The following is a 14250-nucleotide window of genomic DNA, read 5'->3' on the forward strand; positions in this document are numbered from 1 at the left end:
GGACTTTGTAACAATGTATTCTATATGCCCTAAAGGTATAGAAGGTTGACGTGAAGCCATTCGTGAGTTTGTTATCATATTAGGACCTTTATATAAAACAAAATGAGCCACATCCTTGACAGCCTATTCTAGAGCTGAATATATTATATTCAAACATATTAAAGAATGAAGGTATGTACCTTCATGCCTAATTTAATATTTTCGGATCCATTCCCTTTCCACATCCTTCCATCACTTTCTAGTTAGCTAAGTTTGATACCTCCAGTTTCCCTCCTTCTGGTCAGAACCCCCATCAGTTATACATTTTCTGGAGTAAGATGCAGTAACTGTGAAATGGTTTTGTTAGGAAGGGGGCACCAGGTCGATCTCCATACACTTCTGTGAGCAAGGCAATGAACTTCATGTGAAACTGAGGATAGATGATAAATCTTACAACAGACCCAGTGGTCACATTCCTTGCTACGTGGAGTTTAATGACAGCTGTCAGTCAGCTGTTTTGCTGAAACCTGATTTCATGACTTTGACTACTAAATTTAATAGTGAGGCCATTTTTTTTAGCCTATTCTGTTTTAGAGATAGTGCTTCTGAAATATAACCACCCACTCTCTCACAGCCCATTACTGTGGTGGAATCAGTTAGAAAATGCCTGCCTGGGGAAAAAAAAAAGAAAGAAGACAATTCTATAAGGTGTACACTTACATGTTTTTGTTGTTGCTAAGCTTTTTCAAATAAGTATAATTTAGGGCGCCTGGGTGGCTCAGTTGGTTAAGCAACTGCCTTCGGCTCAGGTCATGATCCTGGAGTCCTGGGATCGAGTCCCACATCGGGCTCCCTGCTCAGCGGGGAGTCTACTTCTCCCTCTGACCCTCCCCCATCTCGTGCTCTCTCTTTCTCATTCTCTCTCTCAAATAAATAAATAAAATCTTTAAAAAAAAAAAATAAGTACAATTTATTTTCATTACTATTTACATAATAGGAATTACTTACCAAATTTTGATTTTTAACAATCCCATAATAAGCAGAGTACTTAATTGAAAATGTTTTTAGTTTTTCATAAAACAAAATGTTTAAAATTTGTAGTTTTAACTGATGGCTACCAGATTGGGGGTTGGTGAATGGGGAGATGAGTGAAGTAGATGAAGGGGATTAAGAGCACACTTATTCTGATGAGCACTGAGAAATATATAGAATTGTTGAATCACTATATTGTACACCTGAAACTAATATAACATATGTTAATTATACTGGAATTAAAATAAAAGATAAAAAATAAAATAAAATTTGTAGGTTTATAGTATATGTGATTTTAGTGGCCTGGGAGGATTTTATGTTCCTATTATGGTAATGTTCTTCTGAGGAAAATCTTTTACATTGTTCTTCTGAGGAAAAGCACCATGATAGATAGTAAGTCGGTCACTGTGTCACATTTATTTATATGTAATTTTAAGTAAGTAAAATGTTTCTGTATAATGTGATACAATGTTACTCTATCTGGGGATTTTTGAATCTTATTCTAATCATTTGCAGATGGATTCATCAAGTGACTATGATTTCTTTTTTAACCATCTCTGTCCCTTTTGGGCTAGTAGCTATTCTTTTCCCCACAGATTTAGTGGACCTAATTATTGAGTATTAAGATAGAGTTTGTCCAGGGGCGCCTGGGTGGCTCAGTTGGTTAAGCGACTGCCTTCGGCTCAGGTCATGATCCTGGAGTCCCGGGATCGAGTCCCACATCAGGCTCCCTGCTCAGCCTGGAGTCTGCTTCTCCCTCTGACCCTCCTCCCTCTCGTGCTCTCTGTCTCTCATTGTCTCTCTCACAAATAAATAAAATCTTAAAAAAAAAAAAAAAAAAAAAAAGATAGAGTTTGTCTGGCTGGGGGTTTAGAGTAAGTAATTTAAGGGGCACCTGGATGGTGCAGTTGGTTAAGCATCCCACTCTTGGTTTTGGCTCAGGCTCTGATCTAATGGTCTTGGGATCAAGCCCCACATCAGGCTCTGTGCTCAGCACAGAGTCTGCTTGAGATTCTCTCTCCCTCTCCATCTTCCCCTCCCGCTTGTGTATGCTCTCTCTCATAAATAAATAAATTTTTTTTAAAAATTTAAAAAAATAAAATAAGTAATTTAAAACTATTCATTAATTGATAATGAGCCATGATAATTTTGTTGATTTTCAAAGGTAAATATTAGTGGGAGTTGAAAAAAAATGTTTGGATAGAAGATAGCAAATATTAAAAATATGGGCCAATTATAAGAGACATAAAATCAAGGGAGCAGGTTTTGGCTATTTGGAAGGGAATTAAAGTGTGGAATATTACTACTCCTTCTTTCCTTTCTTTATGTAGACATTCAAGTCTGTTACATCAGTAAGGAATATTTGATCACCTAAAAGTGTTCTCTTTACTCTGCCTTGCTCTTCTACCACAACTGAAAGCAACATCCTTCATGGTAATACATCTTGCTTTAAGATAGCTTGATACTTCAAAATTAGATTTCATAACAGGCACATCACAAAGTGATTATTTGCCCTATTTAAAAACAAAAAAAATCTGTAGGTATCCTAAAAATATTGACAATCCTAATGCACTTAAAATGTGGCTATATTTTAGCAAGATACCGATTTACAACAGTTTCTGAATCTTCCTCTTTTCCTTCCCTTTCCGCTTTATGTGCAGAAATTGCTAAAAGGTTTTGTGCTGGTGTCTTGACACATCTCACTCCAAACTCTCCTGGAGATGGCATTCTTTCCTTGGGATTTAGTCCCCACCCATCTGCTGGTAAAACCTAAGCCTTTGTCTTCATGCTTCTACCTCTACCTGGAACTCTACATTGTTAACTTTGCATATCTGTTTGGATGTTCTCAAACTTGGCTTTTTCAACATCTTTGTTCCTTCTTTCCCCTTCAGGTAGCTAAGAAACAGAAGCCAAATTAAAGTGGTTTAGGGGCCCCTGGGTGGCTCAGTCGGTTAAATGTCCAACTCTTGATTTCGGCTCAGGTCATGATCTCAGGGTCATGAGATCCAGCCCCACGTCAGACTCTGAGCTCAGTGCAGAATCTGCTTGTCTCTCTCCCTCTGCTTCTTTCTCTCAAATCTAAAAAATCTAAAAAAATAAAAATCTAAAAAAATTTAAAAATAAAGATAAATTGGTTTATCAGAAAGAAGTATTTATTGTAAGGACTCGGGGGTGTGTTGCAGAGACTTCAGGGGCAGTAGTCCTTAGGAAGGGACTAAAAACAGAACTAGAAAGTTGAAGGTCTGTCTCTTTCTCCCTCCCTTCCTGTCTCTCTTTTCTTCCTTCTTTGTGCATTTCCCGTGTCTCTCTGTGCATTTTTGTATTCTTTTTTCTCTGTAGACTAGCATTTTTTGCTCCTTAGTCCTTGGAGCAAGAAATGGCTACTCCACAAGTCCTAACATGTTTCATTCAGAGACTGATTCGCTCTTTTCCAGTTCCAAATTCTTGGGGCATCAGGAGGACCCAGCAGCATAGTGGTGAAGTAGGACAGGCACCTGTCATGCGAATGTACTATTCCCATTGCTGGCAGCCTGCTGGCTCTGGGGTTGAAGTTTATAATGAGAATAGTTTGGTGTTAACTCCCGTCACACTGAGACCCTGGTATGCTCTGATGCCTTCACAGCCGTCTCTTTCCACTGCTACAGGGAAAAGGGTAACATTTAATTTATTCACTCAGTGAACAAGTATTGACCCCTGCTTTGTTCCAAGCTCATAGAAATCATACTTGCAAAAAAAAAAAAAAAAAAAAGCATTTGGAAGTGGGGCAGCCCTGAATTTAAGCAAGCAAATCAAATACACCAAATACAAATGTGTTAAGTTCTATAAAATAAAGGAAAGAAGCTAAGATAGAAAACAATTGAAGAGAGGATAAGAATTTACTTTAGAAAGTCCTCTCTGAGGAGGTGAGATATTAAGCTAATACTTAAAGAGTGAGACAGAGCTAGCAGGAAAGGATGTGTTTATTTCAAGGGTATTTAAAAAGATCTGATTTGTGAGCAAGGGGAGGATGACACAGGAGGAAGCAGAGGCAAGAATATGACTTGTAGGTCAAGGAGTTTGGATTTAATCCCAAGTGTTGCCACAGTAAAAAATCATTAGCCAGGTTGCTGATGTCATATAATCCATTAAGAAGTTTTTATCTAGCCTTTAATTTATGCCAGACTTCAGCCTGGTTTACTAAAGAGGATTAAAAAATAAGTCAAAAATATAATCCTACTGATTCTGATTATAACTAGCCTGAGAGGCAAGGCTGATTGAGAAGATTTGAGTCTCAGGTAGGAGACGGTGGGGGGCCCACTCTGGTCATATGTGCAGTGACCCCAGGCCCAGGTATCAGGCAGATCCCAGAGCCACAGAGCCAAGGAGGTTTGTTAAACTGCTCACAAGGGGCTGAGTGAGAACTTGTCATGCGTCAGAGGGAGGCTATCACACAGAAGAGCACACACTGTGAGCCAGAACCTTCTAAGCCTTTTAAAATATCTACTCAGTGAAATCCACATAGTAACCCTGTGAGGTCAGAATAATTATTAACCCCATTGCACAGGTGAGGAAACGGAGGCACAGAAATGTAAAATGACTTGCCCAGAGCCGCACGACTGTCGAGGTAAAACCAGGATTCATGTGCAGGGCAATCTGGCCTCAGGTCTCCTCTGAGCCCCCATCCAGTGATGTCTGCAGGCTGTCATCCCTGACAGGTAGAGAGGGTGATAGCTAGACAGGGTTGCAAAGGGGGAACACAGGGAAAGTTTTGGTTAAAAAAAACTGATTAGGTATGCAATGTTGAATTGGCAGTGAAAGCAGGGTAGACAGTGGAAATATTGTCAATATGGGCCTAGGGCTCTGCACAGAGGATCTTGCTACTCCTTGTATTTCTGTGCACTGGCTTTTTGAGGAATAAGCAATTTGGGATCACTGAAAAGTGCTTCTAATGCTTACCGGTGTCAGCTTTCCTTCAGTCTGTTAGGACACTAATTGTTCCAAGCTCTCTTTTCTCAGGATTGATTCCATCCTCAGAGGTACTATTATTAGTTTATGATTAGAACAAATTGTATTAAAACTCATGTTAATGGAAAAGCAATAGAAAAACTGCAAGATATTTACATATTTGCATAGAAAGCATTTTTATACAATACAGTTTTACTTGGAATAGATTTTATGGTATTTTTCACATAATACCTACTTTCAGGGAGGAAATTATATTATCACACAAAATCATATGTAATTCACACGTATCTTTCCTTATTGTGTTCAGATTGATTCAAATGAAGAGTTAAGTGTGAGTTAGCTTGTATTCTTGACGTAGCACAGAGCAAAAGAAAAAAAAAAGATCTAGTTATCATTGAGTTCATTTTGGAAAGCAACAATTCTCTTGAAATTGGATGTTGAATTAAGCAAGTTTGTAAATCTTCGGTTTCTGATATTTCTTTGATATCAGGAAGCAGTGATAATTCTGTCTGCCGCCAAAGACCGTCATTAGAGTTACAAAGGCTCTGCTTGTTGGACCTCCTCAGGGTCATGCTGTTCCTCCTTGCTTACCATTTTTGCCATAGACTCTTCTAACAATTTAAATACATCCCTGAAGTTATATGAATCCCATAATTTCAGGATCTATTTAAAAGAACATTCTGCATCGGGGGCGCCTGGGTGGCTCAGTTGGTTAAGCGACTGCCTTCGGCTCGGGTCATGATCCTGGACTCCCGGGATCGAGTCCCACATCAGGCTCCCTGCTCAGCAGGGAGTCTGCTTCTCCCTCTGACCCTCCTCCCTCTCATGCTCTCTGTCTCTCATTGTCTCTCTCGCAAATAAATAAAATCTTAAAAAAAAAAATTAAATAAATAAAATAAAATAAAAGAACATTCTGCATTGGAAGTGTTTTATCACGGTATAGCAATCTGTCTAATCAGGGGAGAGAAATGACACGGTAATTTGACCAGAGAAAATTTAATATAAACAATTATTAACCATCACAAAGAATTTGATATGAGGAAGTGGTTGGGAAGAACTCAAGAAGACTCTAGAGAATATAGGAATAGCAGATTTACCCCTAGAGCTGAGATAGGCTGCTCAAGGAAGAGACACCCCAGCCCCAGGGCTGAGATACTGACTTTACAGGAAAGGTCATAGTGTGGTCACTGGATGGTAGAGAAGCTGGTGTGGTGTGGTGTGGAGCTTGCCAGAAATAGGCTCCGTAAGGGGCTGGGGAAAAGCATTCCCAGAGAGATGTCTCACCAGAAGTACTCTGTCCTACAGCCTCACACAGTGTGTGCCCAAGGCAGCTGCTGCGTGCTGGGTGCTTCAGGCTGCCCCGCACTGCTGCAGCACAGCATACAGAACCGTTTTCTTCTGCTAGACTTTCCTTTTTTCTTTTTTTTTTTAAGATTTTATTTATTTATTTAAGAGAGAGAGAGAGAGCAGGATCGCATGAGCAGGGGGAGGGGCAGAGGGAGAAGGAGCCCTACACGGAGCTGGGATCTTGACCTGAGCTGAAGGCAGACGCTTAACCCACTGAGCCACCCAGGTGTGCCCCTCTTTTTTTTTTTTTTTTTAATCACCTTTTATCCACACAAGTTAACATTGTACCAGCTGTTGAAGGAATAATATTAAAGAGCACATAACCATTTTCACAGAGCAGGCAATGTAGGGTGAATTTGGAACTAAGCAACGGTGATTTGGTGACTGGCATACCTGGGATTTGCTATTTATCCACTCTCAGTGTTTTGACCAAGGGCTTTTAAAAACTGTTGTCTTGGGGTGCCTGGGTGGCTCAGTTGGTTAAGCGACTACCTTCGGCTCAGGTCATGATCCTGGAGTCCCGGGATCGAGTCCCGCATTGGGCTCCCGGCTCGGCGGGGAGTCTGCTTCTCCCTCTGACCCTCCCTCCTCTCATGTTCTCTCTCTCATTCTCTCTCTCTCAAATAAATAAATAAAATCTTTAAAAAAAAAAGCTGTTGTCTTGAACTTTTAATAAAATCACTTCATTTTTTTTAATGTGCAATTTACTTGTCTATGATAACTTTAAAAGAAATTGACTCACCCTCATGATTCCTTATGTCACATTTGTGCTTCCACCAGTTCTTTGGAACAAAATAATTATTTTCACATACTTTACAGCTAATCATGATGGAAGCTATTGTTCACAAAACCAAGTGTCCAACATTCTGTTAGAATGGGAGATTTTTAGTTTGGAGTAAAAATAACTTTGTGTTATTTTATATATTATAACATTTTAGATTTAGGATCTTTCTTGCCTCTACACAACCATGAGATGTTAAGTAAGCTCAAGAGGGACAAGAACTGAGTCATTCTTGTTTAGCATAAATTTCCAGCATCTGGCATAGTGAATGAATGACCCACAGTAGATGCTAAGTTGATTATTTATCTATGCATGAATGAAAATAGATTACGGCTGCCCAAGTTCATGGGTATTTTCATCACTGAGAAATGCAAGAAATAGTTATGTCTGTGTAAGACATTAGGTATAGAATAATGTATATGTATGTGTAAAATGTATAGTATAAGGCACATATTATATGTATTAAAGTACAATAAATTCTTTCCCAAGAATTCTCAAAATCTTTAAAAAAAAAAATCACAGTTTGAGGAACCACAGAAACCCTATGAGGAGAAACTATCCATGGTGATACCATATTCAAAGAGAGATACCTCAGAAAGTCAGTGAGGTTTGCTAGGAGGTCACAGTTACAAGTTCTGGAATGCAGTCATTTTCAGAAAGGAGTAATAAATATTATCTTTGGTTTGAGAAACTTTTGTTATTATCGTTCTTGAGAAAAGGGGTTTTCTTGCTGCTGCCAGCTTTATTTGTTCAAGATATATCAATCTTGATGGGGAAAAGAAAGCCTAGAAAAATAACATGTTTGTGAGTTTATATGCTAAAGGTGTTAATTTATGAATGCAGAAATGTTAGAATGAAAAAAATATGTCATTGTTAAGAGACTAGAGATGAAACTTCCACCAAATATTTTAGCATAGTAGCTGTTGCTGATTTAGAATCCGAAGTACCAACTAAAAGAGGTTTAGTTGCTGTAAAGAAATGATATGGAAGAGAAGAGGAAAATGAGAAAAGACTGGATAGTCCTAATCTTCGAATCTACTTATCTAAAGATAGTAATATAGAATTCTTTTTATTTCCTTATTGTAATTCCTTTAAATTTATATTTTCTTTATACTATTAAGAAGAGGGGCACCTGGGTGGCTAAGTCAGTCGAGCATCTAACTCTTGGTTCCAGCTCAGGTCGTGATCTCAGGGTCCTGAGATCAGGTTCTGTGATCAGCTCAGAGTCTGCTTGGGTTTCTCTCCCACTCTCTCTCCCCTGCTGACCTTCCCCTTGCTTGTGCACTCTCTCTCTCTCTCTCTCAAATAAATAAATAAAGTCTTTAAAAAAAACACTACTAATAAGAATTACTTTTCTCCTTCTTAACAATTAGTACAACTACTTTCTCATTGATAGGGAAGGAGTAATATGAGATGAAATCTGTATTGTTTGTATGTCAAGTTAATTTTCCTTAGCATCTTTACTTAGTAGGATATCAGTTTTATATTTAATATAGTATGAATAATGTAAATTAACTCATAAGAGACAGCGGTCATGATTAATTCATATTTATTAAGATTTCAGTGAGAGTTTGGCATGTATTTTATAAAAGCATTAACTCCTTGTGAGTTGTTTTCTGATACTTTTGCTCTACTATGTACTTGTTCCTTTTAAATTTGAATTGAACTTACCAGCATCTTGAAATTCTGGAACTGAAGGAATGGCAGAGAAGAGGGCAAAGGATTGTTTGTGGGGTTTTTTTTTTCTTCTAATAACATAAATAAAAGTCAAAGGATATAATAGCAACAATAACAAAATTCTAGAGTAGTCTGCATTCCTGAAGCAGTGAGGGCCCTTGGGAAAAGGAGGTAGCAATACAAAGCATCTGTGTTCTTGCTTGTCCTATCCCACTTAAATTATGTACATATATTACCAACAGAAACTTCTCTTTTTTTAGCAAACAGCACTGCGGTTCTCTGTTGTTTGTGAGTTGAAACACTAGGGGACAGCACTAAAATATTCCATAGTTGGTTGTTATTGATCACTTGCATACTGTATAATAAGTAAAAGATTTTACTGTTAAAGACTATTGAATGCCCTGTTGATTTCAGTGGATAAAAAAGCACAAAGAGGAAGATGAGGTTTTCAAGCCTGTAATTTCAGCCTTTGTTAGATGATGATTTGAATAATTTAGAGAAAGCTCCCAGGCTGCTTTTTCGCTTGTAAGAAGGCATGATCACTTAAAAAATTTTAATTTTAACTTAAATTTTTTTTCTGATAAAAGTGTCTTGTTCTTTTCATTCTTTCAGAGTAAATATTGTGCATAATTTTTTTTATTTCTAATCTTGTTTTCCAGGCACTTTGGAAAGACATGAAACAGGAGAAAGAGCAAGAATTATTCTCAGTTGTTGTGATGATTCACAGCTTCTAAAGCCTGATTCTGTACTTCCATTTGCCTCAGAGACACATAAGCACAAAAGTGTAGAACAGAGATCCTCCAGCTCCTATCAGTTTGGGCCAATACCTTGCCCTGGTCTGCAGGTGGAGTCTTCATGTAAGGTAAGTTCAAACCAAGTTGCTGCTTCCAGAGAACATGATCAACCCCGAGTAAGAAGTGATGTTCCTTCATGGATATGTGGCTATTAAATGTCAGCACAGAAACAAGAACTGAGAGGTGACTACATCTACCAGACATACCTACCAAGTGATCTCGGGTGAATCAGGATAACTTTTAAAGTGATTATTAGGTTTGGTACAGCATTCTTTTTGACAAGATAGGTTCTGGCTATTGTAATTGAGTCAATCTTATATTAGCTTTTGAATTCTAGATGGTTTTCAGTTGGGGGAGGGGCTATATTCTGTGGTCTGGATCCATTTTTGTTTTTCGGTTGAGTATATATGACCTCTTCTTTAAAATGCTTATTATGGATAAACCAAAAAGGTATCACAAAAACTGGATTATTGTATGGAAATTTTTTTATATATTCAGCCTCTATAGGATCACCAGCTCTTTAGGATTCCAAGCCTTAATTAATACACAGTGATGGAGTTTGCATTTAGTTCCATAAACCAAGTCAACCACCTTCACAGAGATTTGGATGAAAAACTTTCAGTTGTAAAATAATATGGTAATTTAATCTGATTTCTTTAAGGGACTCTTCCATCTTTTTGTCATCTATATTTCTAAGTTATCCCCTCATCATGTTGTTGTAACTATGCCATTTATATTATATATCTAATGGAGTATTTTCTATGTGAACCTATTTTCATAATATTATCTATGACTTTTTAATGACTGCATCATGCTCTATACTTTGCATATACTATTACTGATTAAATTATTTTCCTGTGGTTAATATAGGGATTGTTTTTTATGTTTCACTTTTATGAATAACATATCTATGAACCTTAAAGCTTTTTTTCATATTCAGTATTATTTAATGGGATATATTTCCAGAAGTGGGATTTCTAAATCAAAATTTCACTAATTTGTTAACATTTTCCATTATTTTAATGGTATTATGAAGACTTAAAATACCATTAATAAGGACTTTAAATAAGGCTTTGTTTTATCTCATGTGCATATATATGGTTAGAGGCAAAAGGATATGTCATCTCTCAGAAAGCTTCATGAGCTGCTCAAGCTGTGCCTCAAAGCTGCAAGGTGGGAGAAAAAGGGGGGTGTGGGGCACCTGGCTGGCTCAGTGAATAGAGCATGTGACTCTTGATCTCAGGGTCATCAGTTCAGGCTTCACATTGGGTATGGAGCCTACTTAAAAAATAAATTAATTAAAAAAAAAAAAGCTGCAGGTTGGGGGTGGGGGCACCGTGTGCGATCTTCAGCTTTTTAGGTTTAAAGACTTGATTTAGATTTCATCAGTGGGGCCAGGCTTTATCAACCTTTTGAGAACTGAGCCACACTAACCAAACACCCAAGAAATGCATGTATAAACTAGAATGACAATGCTCTAGTTTATGATGATAAATGTCATTGAAATTTTGTTCATCACTCAGCATATTGTCATTGTAGCAAAGCTAAGGGTAGCAGCGAGGAAGAGGGAGATGGGTTTTCACAGAGGGGGTCAGGGGCAGGGGCTGCTCATTCCCTGAGCTCTGAGAGTCTGATGCGAGGTACTGCGTTTCTTGGATAAGGCTGATCTACGTTGACAAATTCCTAAATTTTGCATCTTTATTTTTTAAGACTGCATTTAGGCCACTCACTTTTGTTCATACTTTCCTCCTTCAGATGTTAAAACCAGTCATTAGGCTACAGCCTGTCGTTGTTGGTTTGTTGTTTTTCTTTTCTCATTTAGTCAGATTGGTTTTAGATTCCCAAAACTGCTTTTCACGTTCTTGAAATAGGTTCTGTTTTATAAGAAAAAGTATGTCAGTCTGATGAAACTTGGACATTCACAACCGAAAATGACAGTCATAAGGTCTTAGTCTCCAAATGTGGGAAATTGAATCATACATGTTATAAGATTGAGGTAAATAAAGCCCGGTGGGTGAGCCCAGATGACTGCTCCACATTCCCGTCTTAATGTGGCTTTCCTGCTCTCTATGCATAACAAAGTGTGCATCTTATAGGGGGAATTATATGCTAGAATAGCAGACAAGAACTTGGAGATGTCTTGACTCGTGCATGTCAGATGCCCAGGGTCTGCAGTAGCAAATCTCATTCATCAAGTGCCTATTTTACTAGTTTAATTCCCAGAAGGTAAACTGATTACTATTTCTTTCAGTTTCTTGGAGGACCTCAGAGCTACCCTTTAGGTAGTGGTAATAGTATATATAGATTTCATTTTCTTTATGTAATTTTGTTTCTTTCTTGACTCCAGGAAGCAATAAAATGCCGGAGTCTTGTTTTCCTACTTTTAGGCTTATTCCAGCTTTATTTCCTTGCGAGTGCCCTTTGCCTTAGATGACTGCGATTTCTAACCTTTGCTCTCTTCAGAGCTGGCGAGTTTAATCAAACAGGACTATCACCTCCTTTGTTCTAGACACCATACTTCTATTATTATTGAGCTTACTGCTAATTAGAGCTGTTTTTATTTGCGCTTCCCCTAAGTTCTATCTTCTCCAGTTATGTGCTGCATATCTTCCTTTCATTCTCTTTGATTTAAGCTCTTGAGATTGTTTTATCTTAATCTTTTATTTACAAATTTGATACGTGTGAAATTTCAAGAGTGCTTGGAAATTCTCCATTTTCCTTATTGTTAATATAATAAAATGCTTCATGGGTTTTCATAAGAAAAAAAATAGTTTGAAAGAAGAGGGTTTGAATCACACTCATTTTAGAGGAAGGAAAATGAGGTACAGGAACCCTGTGAAATGTAGAAATGTCTAAAGTTACTTTGTGTCTCAGAACTTTTTTGTGTGGATTTTAGTGACATGCAGTGAAATACTTTCAAATGGTAGAGTGAATTGTTTAAACGGAAGAAAAGCATGTTAGATCTGTGTGGTGAGCCACTTGTGTTTCGAAATATTTGGAATTTACTTGAATGCTATATTCTTCTTGCATTGGAAGAGTGCATATGGATTTGGGAACAGATTCTATAGAGAATGACAAATACAATACGACATTTTCAAAATGGGTCCAATTTGAAATGCTAGAGTTGTTGAATTTGTGCAGCTAGACAAAGAAAAATCTCTGGAGTAGGAGAAGGCCAGAGTCTTAAAGGATTTAAAGGAATACAATATCATATTAGTGATGGGGAACTGCTTTTCTCAGATTCTGCTGAGGATAAAACAAGATAGAAGCTGTTTAAATTGCAGTGGGAGGAATTTAGCTTCAAAGTAGGAAATAAACAACCTTACTAAAATCATCTCTACATGGCAGAAATCTTTGTAGCTGCATCATATTTTAAGGAGAAAAGGCCTGTTTTGTCTGTTGGTTGGTTGCTTACTTTTAAACTCTTTTTTTCTTTACTTTTTTTTTTTTTTGCATTTCTTGTCTGTAAATGAGTAATAAATAGGATTATTTTAACTGTCACAATTTAGACCCATTGTCGTGTCCTGGGAATGCCCTTTCTTAAAAAAAAAGACTAATTTTCTATCAGATAGGGCCCAACAGCCCCCCTGGTTGATTGTTTAGCACTGCACTGTTTAATATGGTAGCCACTAATCACATATGGCTATTGGACACTTGAAATGTGGCTAGCACCACATGTTAAAATGATCTTTTTATATATAGGGTTAAATAAAATATGTTATTAAATTTTACCTGTTTCTAAAGAGTTTTTTTTTTTTAATAAGGCTACTAGGCATTCTAAAATTATATATGTGGTTTACATTTTATTTGTATCAGACAGTGTTGAACTTAACCAGAGATAAGCAAACTTTTTTGTAAAGAATCCGATGATAAACATTTTAGGTTTTGAGGGCCAGATTTTCACTGTTGTAACTACTCAGCTCTGCTGTTGGAGCACAGAAGCTACCATAAACAATTCTTAAGCAAACAAGTGTTGCTGTGCTCCAATAAAACTTTATTTACAAACACAGGCAGTGGACCAGATTTGATGCTCACTGGCTACAGTTTGCCAATTTCTGATCTAAACAGTCCTCTCTAGACTTTGAGATCATGAGGCACTAGGAGGAACTGGCAAAACAGCCAACACATCTTCTCTCCCTGGATACCTGAATTTTTAATAAAACAACTTATTCCAACTTCTTCTGCACTATGTAGAATGCAATCCCAAAGACCTTGTATCATGTCTATTCCCTGATAGAAATCATGAAATGCACATGTGTTTGGAAATCTGCCTTTTGAGAAAAACAAATGTGCACATGATAGCTCCCAATCCAAGCAAGATTTTTTTAATGGCATTTCCTCTAAATGATGTACTTGTACATACATCTTTTTCCAAACATATAAAATTGATCATAGATAAAGAATTCATTTACATTTATTTATATTCCAGTGAGCTTTCTAGAAATACATATTTTTTACCCTTCACTTGACCTTGAGTGATGTCTGTTTGGTACCATTTGCCGAAAAATCTTATTAGGGCTTTATCCTGCTACCTCTCATAAAACACAGATGGTGCACTGGTAGGTCACCAATAAAAAATTGGATCCCACTACTGATTACTTTATCAAAATGAAATGTTAGTTCTTTCATATTTCATGACACAAAAACATAACCAGAACAGAATTAAGAGTAGTTTCTAAATGATAATGCTTTAAA

General features: G+C 37.3%; 1 protein-coding gene across 1 annotated transcript in view; it reads left to right on the forward strand.

Annotated features, from left to right (window-relative positions):
• WDR72 (WD repeat domain 72) overlaps positions 1-14250 on the forward strand; it is a 190708-nt gene that overhangs the window by 44449 nt on the left and 132009 nt on the right. Inside the window, exon 13 of the mRNA XM_078078999.1 lies at positions 9421-9623. Within this exon, the coding sequence (XP_077935125.1) occupies positions 9421-9623 (203 nt within the window). The remainder of the gene's footprint in view (positions 1-9420; positions 9624-14250) is intronic.

The sequence above is a fragment of the Halichoerus grypus genome, chromosome 8 (genome assembly GCF_964656455.1).
Source record: "Halichoerus grypus chromosome 8, mHalGry1.hap1.1, whole genome shotgun sequence".
Classification (NCBI taxonomy): Eukaryota; Metazoa; Chordata; class Mammalia; order Carnivora; family Phocidae; genus Halichoerus; species Halichoerus grypus.